The 11,559-nt window shown below is 61.2% G+C and overlaps 1 protein-coding gene across 1 annotated transcript; it reads left to right on the top strand.

Annotated features, from left to right (window-relative positions):
• Positions 1 to 1,021: 1,021 nt before the first annotated feature.
• FRMD8 (FERM domain containing 8) lies at positions 1,022 to 5,473 on the top strand (the record flags this gene model as incomplete). Its single annotated transcript, XM_074571902.1, is given in 8 exon segments — positions 1,022 to 1,088; positions 1,091 to 1,187; positions 1,850 to 2,038; positions 2,422 to 2,476; positions 2,478 to 2,546; positions 3,111 to 3,155; positions 4,201 to 4,390; positions 4,969 to 5,473. Coding segments are annotated over 8 exon segments (825 nt in total), but the record flags the coding sequence as incomplete, so codon positions are not given.
• Between the last annotated feature and the right edge of the window lie 6,086 nt (positions 5,474 to 11,559).

Here is an 11,559-nt window from a genome sequence, read left to right as displayed (position 1 = left end):
GTTGGTGTGGGGTGACATGTGGGGTGACATGTGGGGTGACATGTGGGGTGACATGTGGGGCAATGTGTGGGTCGGTGTGGGGCGATGTGTGGGGTGATGTGAGGGGTGACATGGGTCGGTGTGGGGTGACGTGTGGGTCGGTGTGGGGTGACGTGTGGGGCAATGTGTGGGTTGGTGTGGGGTGACATGAAGGGCAATGTGTGGGGCGCCGTGGGGCGCCGTGTGGGCAATGTGTGGGGCGGTGTGGGGTGACATGAGGGGCAATGTGTGGGTCGCCGTGGGGTGACGTGTGGGGCAATGTGTGGGTCGGTGTGGGGTGACATGTGGGTTGGTGTGGGGTGATGTGAAGGGCAATGTGTGGGTCAGTGTGGGGCGATGTGTGGGCAATGTGTGGGTGGGTGTGGGGTGACATGTGGGGCAATGTGTGGGTCAGTGTGGGGTGACATGCGTGTTGGTGTGGGGTGACATGACGGGCAATACGTGGGTCGGTGTGGGGTGACATGTGGGTTGGTGTGGGGTGACGTGTGGGGCAATGTGTGGGTTGGTGTGGGGTGACGTGAGGGGCAATGTGTGGGTCGCTGTGGGGCACCGTGTGGGCAATGTGTGGGTCGGTGTGGGGTGACATGAGGGGCAACGTGTGGGTCGGTGTGGGGCGCCATGTTGGCAATGTGTGGATCGGTGTGGGGTGACATGTGGGGCAATGTGTGGGTTGGTGTGGGGTGACATGTGGGTTGGTGTGGAGTGACGTGAGGGGCAATGTGTGGGTCGGTGTGGGGCGCCGTGTGGGCAACGTGTGGGTCGGTGTGGGGTGACGTGAGGGGCAATATGTGGGTTGGTGTGGGGTGACCATGTGGGTCGGTGTGGGGTGACGTGAGGGGCAACGTGTGGGTCGGCGTGGGGTGCCGTGTGGGCAACGTGTGGGTCGGTGTGGGGTGACGTGAGGGGCAACGTGTGGGTCGGCGTGGGGTGCCGTGTGGGCAATGTGTGGGTCGGTGTGGGGTGACGTGGGTCCCGTCGGCAGCTGGAGGAGGAGGAGGTGCTGCGGCTGCTGTACGAGGAGGCGCGGGGGCAGCTGCTGGGGGGGCGCTACCCGTGGACCCCCCCGAGGGGATGGAGCTGGGGGCCCTGGTCTGTCGCCTGCGCCTGGGCCCCTTCCGGCCCGGCCACCACTCGCCCCACGGCCTGCGGTCAGCACACGCCCCACGGCGCCCCACTGACCCACAGCTCTCCCCATGGGACCCTGACCCACTGCCCCATGGCGCCCCACTGACCCACGGCTCCCCCTGTGGGACCCTGACTCACTGCCCCATGGCGCCCCACTGACCCATGGCACCCCCTGTGGGACCCTGACCCACGGCTCCCCCCATGGGACCCTGCCCCACTGCCCCACAGCGCCCTGACCCACAGCTCCCCCTGTGGGACCCTGACCTACTGCCCCACGGTGCCCCACTAACCCACAGCACCCCCCTGTGGGACCCTGACCCACTGCCCCACAGCGCCCTGACCCACGGCTCCCCCTGTGGGACCCCGACCCACTGCCCCATGGTACCCCCTCGTGGAACCCTGACCCACAGCGCCCCACTGACCCACAGCACCCCCCCGGCACCCTGACCCACAGCCCCATGGCCCCACGGCACCCCACTGACCAACAGCACCCCCCCGTGGAACTCTGCCCCACAGCGCCCCACTGTCCCACAGCCCCACAGCTCCCCCCCGTGGAACCCTGACCCACAGCACCCCACTGACCCATGGGACCCCCCGCCCCCCATGGACCCTCCTCCCCCCGTGACCCACCCCCCCCGCCCCAGACCCTCTTCCCCCATGACCCACATCCCCCCCCCCTCCCCAGGCCGCTGCTGGGGGAGCTGCTGCCACCGGCCCCGGGCCGGGGGGGGCTGTGGGGCGCCCTACGGCGGCGGGGCCCCCCCCCCGAAGAGGGGCTGCTCCAGGCCTTCGCCCGCGCCCCCGGCCCCCAGGCCCCCCCCGCGGAGCTCTACCGGGCCTTCCTGCGCCGCTGCCACCGCCTGCCCTACTACGGGTGAGCGGGGACGGGACCCCCCCAGGAACCCCCCCTGGACCCCTGGGACGCCCCCATGGACCCCCCCCAGACCCCCATGGACCACTAGGACCCCCCACGGACCCCCACGGAACTCCCCATGGACCCCTGGGACCCCCCCACAGACCTCCACGGACCCCCCCATGGACCCCCCCCAAAACCCCCCCTCCATGGACGGCCAGGGACCCCGGTGTCCAGGCCCCACACTTCACCCATGGGCCCAGGCATGTGGGGCCCCCCAAGTCACCCCACAGCCCCTCGGGGGAAGCCAGGCAGCCGGGGAGGGACACCCCCCACCCCACCCCCCGCGCCCCATAAGTGCACCCAGGAGGGGACCCAGGCATTCGGGTTCCCCCCACCACCAGGTGCGCCTTCTTCCCGGGGGCCATTGACCGCCCCTCCGGGGGGCTGCTGGGCCGGGGGGGGGCTACGGCCCGTCAGCGTCGCCGTGGGGCTGGAGGGCGTCACCATCATCGACCCCCGGGAGAAGGTACGGGGGTGCGGGGGGGGACGGGACTGTGGGGCAGGATCGGTGCTGGGGCAGTCTATGGGGCAGGATCAGGCCCATGATAGGGGGTCTGTGGGGCAGGATCAGGCCCATCGGGGGGGGCTGTGGGGCAGGATCAGGCCCATCGGGGGGGCTGTGGGGCAGGATGAGGCCTATGTGGGGTCTATGGGGCCGGATCAGGCCCATGGGGGGGGCTGTGGGGCAGGATCAGGTCTATGTGGGGTCTATGGGGCCGGATCAGGCCCATGGGGGGGGGCTGTGGGGCAGGATCAGGTCTATGTGGGGTCTGTGGGGCCGGATCAGGCCCATGGGGGGGGGCTGTGGGGCAGGATCAGGTCTATGTGGGGTCTATGGGGCAGGATCAGGCCCATGGGGGGAGGGCTCTGTGGGGCAGGACAGAGGCTGCGGAGGTGTGGGGGGCAGGTTGGGGGGCATCGTGGGGCTGGGAAGGGGATGTGGGGCAGTTCTGGAGGGACACCATGGGGCAGGGAGGAAGCTGTGGGGCAGCTGGGAGGAGGCCGTGGGGCTGACCCTTCTGCCCCACAGCACGTCCTGTTGACGCTGACCTACCCCGAGCTGTGTTGGGAGCTGGTGGGTGCCGTGGGGCAGGAGGGGGATGCCATGGGGCAGGAGGGGGATGCCGTGGGGCAGGAGGGGGAGGGCACGGAGCCCCCCCAGCTGTGGCTGGAGTTCGACGGCGACCACGAGGGTGCCCCCGTCAACCGCCTGCTGCGGATCTTCTCCCCCAGGTCAGACCCACGGCCGTGACCCATGGATCCCCGGGGAGGGCGGGGGGGCTGTTGCCATGGGGGGCAGTGAGGCTCAGCTTTCTCCCCCACAGGGTGGTTGGGGGGCAGTGGGGGGGCAGCTGTCCCCTCCCAGGGTGGTTGGGGGGCGGTTGGGGGGCAGTGAGGGGGTAGTTGGGAGTGTTTGGGGGACAGTGGGGGGGCACCTGTCCCCTCCCAGGGTGTTTGGGGGGCTGCGGGATTTGGTTGGGGGGCACTGTGGGGCGCCTGGGGGGGCACTAGGAGGCAGTGGGGAGCCTTGGGGGGCAGCTGTCCCCTGCCGAGGTGGTTGTGGGGCAGTGGGAGGTGGTTGGGGGGAGCACTGCAGGGCGGTTGGGGGGCGCTTAGGGGGCATTGTCAGACAGTGGGGAGTGTTGGGGGGCAGCGGGGGGGGCAGCTGTCCCCTGCCAGGGCGGTTGGGGGGCATTTGGGGACCACTGTGGGGCCGTTGGGGGGCACTGGGAGGCAGTGGGGAGTGTTGGGGGTGCTTGGGGGGCAGCTGTCCTCTGCCGAGGTGGTTGTGGGGCAGTGGGGGGGCAGTGGGAGGTGGTTGGGGGCGCTTGGGGGGCACTGGGAGGCAGTGGGGAGTGTTGGGGGGCAGTGGGGGGCAGCTGTCCTCTGCCGAGGTGGTTGTGGGGCAGTGGGAGGTGGTCGGGGGGCGCTTGGGGGGCACTGGGAGGCAGTGGGGAGTGTTGGGGGGCAGTGGGGGGGCAGCTGTCCCCTGCCGGGGGCGGTTGGGGGACATTTGGGGACCACTGTGGGGCCGTTGGGGGAGCACTGGGAGGCAGCGGGGGGTGGTTGGGGGGCAGCTATGGGGCGGTGTGGGGCAGCGTGTGTGCGTCCCCCCCCAGGCCGAGCTGATGAGTGCCCTCATCGAGTGCTGCATCGAGCTGGGGGGGGCGGAGCCGCCGCCGGCCCCGCCCCCGGAACAGGCCCCGCCCCCGGACACGCCCCCCGCGCAGGGCGCCCCCTTGCGGCGGCGGGAGAGCGTCACCCGGCCCCGCCTCCAGCGGCTGGCGACCATCGACTACGTGCGGGAGGGTGGGACCGGGGGGGGGACATCGCGGGGGGGGGGGTGGGGGGGCACAGCGGAGTCGGGGGGAGATCTGGGCGGGGGGACGGGGGGGGACACAGGAGGATCCTTGGGGGGGACCTGGGGGTCGGGGTGGGGGGGGGACACAGAAGGGGGACAGGGGATCTGGGGGGGGGACGGGAGGGGATCTGGGGGGGGGACGGGGGGGGACACGGGGGGCACAGAGGAGTCGGGGGGAGACATGGGGGGAGACATGGGGGGGGACACACAGATCTGGGGGGGACACAGGGGGGACACAGGAGGATCCTTGGGGGGGGAACAGGGGGGACGTGGGGGGGACACACAGATCTGGGGGGGGGAACAGGGGGGGACGTGGGGGGGGGACACAGATCTGGGGGGGGACACAGAGGGGGGACGTGGGGGGGACACACAGATCTGGGGGGGGACACAGAGGGGGGACAGGGGATCTGGGGGGGGGACACAGGGGGCCCTGGGGGGGGGGCATCTTCGGGGGGGGTGTCACATGGGGGTGTCCCTGGCGTGCGCTGACCCCCCCCCCCCCCGGGTGTGTGTGTGCCCCCCCCAGGTGAGGAGCTGCGGCGGGTGAAGCCCCCCCGGCGCTCGGCGTCCTTCTTCGGACGGGGGGGGGGCAGCTCCCACGGCCCCGGGGCGGGGGGGGCCGGGGCAGAGCAGGGCTGAGACCCTTCCCCTCCCCCCCCCCAGTATGGACTGGGGGCACTGGGAGCCCCCCCTCCCCGGGATGGTCTGGGGGCACTGGGAGCCCCCCCAGGACAGACTGGGAGCACTGGGAGCTCCCCCCCAGTATGGACTGGGGGCACTGGGAGCCCCCCCACTATGGACTGGGAGCCCCCCCCAGCACGGACTGGGGGCACTGGGAGCCCCCCCCAGGACAGACTGGGGGCACTGGGAGCTCCCCCCCAGTATGGACTGCGGGCACTGGGAGCCCCCCCAGGACAGACTGGGGGCACTGGGAGCCCCCCCCCCACGGGACTGGGGGCACTGGGAGCCCCCCCAGGACAGACTGGGGGCACTGGGAGCCCCCCCCCTCCAATAAACTCCAGGGACACGGATGTTGGTGTCACCCCCCCCGGCCACGCCACCCCCTGGGGGCAAATTCGGGGGGGGGGGAACGGGATGGGACACATTTCCAGGCAGTTTGGTGTCAATTTAGGGAAGTTTGGGGAAAAAGGGGGGGTTTGGGGCTAATTGGGAGCGGTTTGGGACATTTTGGGGAAGATTCGGGCAAATTCGGGGGGGGGGGGGGCAGCTGGGGCAAATTGAGGGCAGTTTAGGGCCAATTCTAGACATTTTGGGCCTAATTCAGGGGGGTTGGGGGCATCCGGGGGCAGTTGGGGGGCGATTCAGGGCGGTTTTGGGGCTAATTTGGCAAAATTTGGGACAGATCGGACGGTTTGGGGTAATTTAGGGCAGTTTGGGGCTAATTCATGGCAGTTTGGGGGCAATTTGGGATTAATTCAGGGGGGTTTGGGGCATCCTGGGGCACTTGGGGGGTGATTTAGGGCGGTTTTGGGGCTAATTTGGCAAAATTTGGGACAGATCAGACGGTTCGGGGCTAATTCAGGGCGGTTTGGGGCAGTTTGGGGCTAATTCCAGGTGGTTTGGGGCTAATTCCAGGTGGTTTGGGGCTAATTCATGGCAGTTTTGGGGCAGTTTGGGGTTAATTCAGGGGAGTTTGGGACATACTGGGGCAGTTGTGGGGTGATTCAGGGAGGTTTTGGGGCTAATTTGGCAAATTTTGGGACAGATTGGAAGGTTTGGGGCTAATTCGGAGCAGTTTGGGGCAGATCAGGGCAGTTTGGGGCTAATTCCGAGTGGTTCGGGGCTAATTCATGGCAGTTCGGGGGCACTTTGGGGCTAATTCAGGGGGGTTTGGGACATACTGGGGCAGTTGGGGGGTGATTCAGGGCGGTTTGGGGGCAAATTTAGGGGAGTTTGGGTGAGATGAGGCGGTTTGGGGTTAATTCCGGGCAGTTTGGGACAAAGCCTGGCGGTTTGGGGCTAATTCCAGGTAGTTTGGGGCCGATTGGGGGAAGCAGCCGTCGCCAAATGGTGGCCCCACGTGACGGCGGCCATTTTAGGGCTGGGGACGACACGCGTGTGCGTGTCACGGGGGGGCGGACACGTGTGTCCGTGTGTGTCACAGGGGGGCGGACACACGTGTGCGTGTCACGGGGGGGCGGACACGTGTGTCCGTGTGTGTCACAGGGGGGCGGACACACGTGTGCGTGTCACGGGGGGGGGCGGACACGTGTGTCCGTGTGTGTCACGGGGGTGTCAGTGTGTGTCACGGGGGGGTCGGACACGCGTGTGCGTGTCACGGGAACCCGTGTTTCACGGGGGAGCCTCCCCTCGTTAGCGCTAACGAGCCCCCGGACGCCGCACGCGCCTCACTCACCCTGCGGCCTCCTCTGGGGCAAATCCAGCCGATTTAGGGTCACTGCTCTCCTCTCCTGTCCGGCCTTCGCAGGTCACACCCTGCGCACAAAACCACCCCAAAATTCCGCTATTTCTCTATTTAACCCCCTTTTCCCCCATACCAAGGGCTATTTTTAAACCAACTTTACCTCAGGGGGTTTTTTTGATAAACAAAGCCCCAGCAGCCCCGGCAAAAACACCTCGGCCCTGAGTAACTTTTTTTTTTTTTTCCTTCTAAAAGGGAAAATCAGTGATTTGGGAAAACTTTGTACTCCGCGAGCGCGGGGTTAAGTATTATCGGGGTGCTGGGAAATACCGTCTGTGAAATTGAGCGAGTTTACCACCAGAGAAGGAGCAAAAACATCAAATATTTGGGGGGGGGAGAAGTAAATATTTTGGAAAGCGGCTTCCTGAGGGAAAGGCCACCCCCCCGCGCCCCCCCCCCGCGTTTCCCTCAGGGAAAACGGGACGTTCCCGTGAGGAAAAAACGTCATTTCGGGTCGGTGGGGCGGCTCATTTCTGAAGAAAATGGTGGGTTTTTACGCTGAGGGAACCAGGAAGGACGTGCCCCGGCGGCCATTTTGTGCCGAAAGCGCCGCTTTCCCTGAGAGCCTGCCCGCGCGGCGGAGGGAAGGCCGGAACCGCCCATTTTCTGAGGTAACTCAAGCATTTTCTGAGGTAAAATCAAGGGGGAAAAGGTTGGTTTTTTTACTTTTTCGTCTCTGCCGGCTCCGGATGGGGCTCCGCGTTGGCGGCCCCCTCACGTTTTGGGGCTGGAAGGGACGAAGCCGGCCGCCCCCCGCGGCCGCCCCCGCAGCACTGCGGCAGGGGAGGGTGGGCGGGGCGGTGGGCGGGGCGAGCGCCGCGCGTGCGCAGTCCCGCGCTGCGCCACCCGGCGCCGGTTAGAACCGGCCGCGGGGGTACCGCATCACCCCGCGGTGGGTGTGTGTGGGCGCGAGGGGCGCGGCTTCGGAGCGTATCCCTCCGCCGGCCGGGCCCGCCCCCAAAGCCTTGGATTTTTGCCTGGAAATGGGCGTGGAAGAGGTATAAAATTAAAGTTAAAGGTTGGGGGGGAAGGGCAGCGGAAGGGGGGGGAGGGGGTTTTGTGTTGTTTTATCGGCGGTTTCGGGGGGTCCGCGGTTGGGATGGGTGCGGGGAAGGCGGTAAAGTAGCCCCCTCACTCCTCTTTCCTGAGGTAATTTTTTCACGCGGCCCCCTTTCCTGAGGTAATTTTTCCACACACACCCCCACCCCCCCTTTCCTGAGGTAATTTTTTCACGCACGCCCCCACCCCCCCCTTCCCTGAGGTAATTTTTGTGTGAAAACTCGTTAAAAAAGGCTGGTTTTCAAGAGGGAAACGCCGCCTGCCTTCCGGAGGCGAGGAGGGCGATGAGGAATTGGGGAGGGGGTTTCAACCCGAAACTCTGGGGGGAGAGGGCTGGGGGGGTGAGGTGGAGGAGCCCCCTCGTCGTGGGCCCAAAAGGGGCTTTTTGGGTTAAAAAAAGGGAGCTGAAAATGCGTTTTTCAGCTCGGTGCTGGTTTTTGAGGCCTCCCGCCTGGTTTTCCTCCAAGTCGGGGCCAAAATGGGCCTCGAAACCAGCTTAAATTGGCCTAAAAGCGCTGGCGGAGCTGTTGGGCCTGGTTTGGGCTCATTTGGAGGGTTTTTAGTGCTATCGCAGTTAAAAAACCACAGCAGCTTTTTCACCTAGCTGGGCCTTTTTAGCCTCTTTTTTTTTTTTTTTTTTTTTTTTTTGGTGATAGAACCCCAGGGTTTTTTGGTGAAAACCGGGTTCACCTTCCCAAGGGAAAAATGCCTTAAAATTGCCCTTCCAGGCCCAGCCCCTGAGGGAAAAGCAGCTTTTTGGAGCGTTTCCATGCCAAAAAAAAAAGAACTCTGGCCGTGCTGCAGCCGATAAAATAATTTTAAAGCTGGACTGGGGGGGGGGGGGAGTATGTGCTTTAAAACAGCCAGAAATGGGCAAATCGTTGCTGGAAAAACGGTCATTGGGGTGAATTCCCCCCGAAAAGGGCAGGTTATGAGCGAGGCCTCTCTCTGTGGCTGAAACGGTGGAAAAAACCCTCGGTTTTGGGGGGTTTTCATGGCAGAGCGACGCAGCGAAATATTAATAACAGCAGCAAAACGTCCTCCAGCAGGAAACGCCCCGGAAACGCCTCAGAAAAACTCGTCCTGCGCCTCCGAAATGCCTCCTTGGCTTCGTCAGCGGCTTTAATTAGCCCCGGATCGCCTTTAATTAGCCCCGGATCGGCTTTAATTACAGGGTTTTTTTTTGGGGGGGGGGGGTGGTATCCTCCCCGCCAGCACTTTTCGGGGTGTCGTTTCCTGCCTGGAAACGCCACCAAAGTGGATTTTTATTATTTTTTTTTTTTTTCTTACCCCCCCGCTTGGTTGAAAATAGGCCGTGCCGTGACCGAAATGGTGTGAAACGCCCAGATTTTGGTGTCTCCTTTTGGTGGGAAGGGAGAAGGGGAAAAAAAAAAAAAAAAAAAAGAGCGTTTGGGCTTTGCTGGAAAAGGGGCGAAAGTCGACGTGGAATAAAAAAAATGTTTGGGGCTAAAAGGGGGGACGAAAATATTTGTTTTACAAAGGGTTCTGTGGGCTTTTCTGGAAACAGGTGGAAAAAAATCAGGCTTCTGTGTGTCCCCCTCAAGGGCCGAGCGGCTTCTCCCAAGATTTGTGATTGTTTTGGGGAGAAAAGGGGCCTTTTTTTGGTGGTGTTTTTTTGTTTTTTTTTTTTTTTTTTTTTCACAAGGGCCCAGCCCCATGACACAGCAAGCGGGGAAGATGGTGTTAAACATTATTAAATAAATAACGAAAATAACGAGAACCTTTGAAAATCACCCGGAAAGGTCAAAGCGGGGGGGCTTCTTGTCCAGAAGGGGAAAAAGCCAGCAAAAAAAAATCACGTTAAATTTAACCGTTTTCACGCTGAAACACGCGGGGTGGCCGAACGCCTCCCGCTGCCGGGATGATTTATGGGGGGGGGGGTGGGGGGGGGAACACACACAAAAATTAAAAAAAAAATAAGACAAAAAGAAGGTTTCTCGCACGCTGGGGCAGGAGTGAATTTTTTCAAACCGCTGCCCTTTTTTGGCCATTTTGGGGACTATTTCTTGGCTCCCCCCCTCCCCCCCCCGCGGAGGTGGCTGCGACGGCGCTGACGTGGAGCGCCTTTATAACGGGGGGGTCCCCCGCGCCCCGCCGGGAACGCGCCCCAAATCCCGGCGAAGGCGGACGATGGCGGCCCTTCCCTCGCTGGAAGGGCCAAGGCGCCTCCGCGCCGGAAAAAGCTCTTAAAGCTGCTTTATTTTTTCAAAAATGCTCTAAAAGCCGCTTTATTTAAAGAAAAAAAAATACCTGAGAATTCATTTTGAGAAACAAAAATAGCTCTTAAAGCTATTTTCTTCTTCCGAATTCTTAAAAGGCGGCGGTTCGACCGTTTGGAAGAGCCGGCGCGAGCTGAGCCGCTTCTTTTTAACGAAAAAAAAAGCTCTCAAAGCTCCTTGATTTTTTTTTGAAAAAAAAAAAGCTCTTAAAGCTTTTTTCTTTTTTAAAACCGAAGCTCTTCGAGCCGTTGCGTTAAAACCCCGACGCTCTCGAGGCCGTTTTAAGGAAAAGAAGCTCTCGAAGCCATTAACGTTATTTTAATTCTTCAAAAGATTCTAATTTGAGGCTTCGGAAAAGCCGGAGCGAGCCGGGGCGCTTTTAATGGAGAAAAAAAAAACAAAAACCAAAAAAAAGCTTTCAAAGCGGCTTTATTTAAAAAAAAAAAACGCTCTTAAAGCTGTTTTATTTTTGAAAAGGCTCTTAAAGCTATTTTAGTTTTTTAAGAAAGCTCCTAAAGCTGCTTTGATTTTTCTAAAGAGCTCTTGGAGCCGGTTTAATTTATTATTATTTTTTTAAAGCTGCTAAAGCTGCTTTTTTAAGGAAAAGCTGCTGAAGCTTTTTTCTTTTTTTTTCCCTTGTGTCTCCCAGCGAGCGGCGCGGGGGCTGGGCAGCGCAGGTTGGGTGCGGATCTTGCGGGAGTTTGGGGTGAAATCCGGCGGTTTAAGGCAAGACGGAAGATTTGTGGCCGAGGAAGATGGTTTGAGAGAGGCGAGAATTGGGGGGAAAAGAGGAAAAATCCGGAGCGAAGACGGAGCTCGGCAGGGAGCCAGAGGAACGGCGGGGAGAGAGGAATGAAGGGCTGCAGGGTTTTTTTCCCCCCCCCGCTGGGGGCAAAAAAGGACTTTTTGGTAAAAGATGGCGGCGCTCAGCCAGGAAGGAGGCGCGGGGCAGGGAAGAGGAGAAAGAAGTGAGGAAAAAAGGGGGAAAAAGAGAAGAGTGGAGGAAAAGCAAAAGAGCCGGAGCAAGTTGGCGAAGCTGGAGGAGGAACTAGAGGAAAAAAAGAGAGAAAATAGCAAAAAAACCCAAGGAGGAAATAGAAGAAAAGAGAGAAAAAAGGGCAGAGAAAATGGGAAAAAAAGAGAAAATGGAAAAAAAGAGAGAAAATAGAAAAAGAGAAAATGGAAAAAAGAGAGAAAATAGAAAAAAAGAAAATAGAAAAAAAAGAAAATAGAAAAAAAGAGAGAAAATGGAAAAAAGAGAGAAAATGGAAAAGAGAGAAAATGGAAAAAAGAGAAAATAGAAAAAAAGAAAAAAGTAGAAAAAAGAACAGAGAAAAAAGAAAAAAAGAAAATAGAAAATAGAAAAAAGAAAATA

This window comes from Larus michahellis, unplaced genomic scaffold (assembly GCF_964199755.1).
Source record: "Larus michahellis unplaced genomic scaffold, bLarMic1.1 SCAFFOLD_562, whole genome shotgun sequence".
Classification (NCBI taxonomy): domain Eukaryota; kingdom Metazoa; phylum Chordata; class Aves; order Charadriiformes; family Laridae; genus Larus; species Larus michahellis.
The sequence above is the reverse complement of the archived record's forward strand: the minus strand, read 5'-3'. Positions and strand labels throughout refer to the sequence as shown.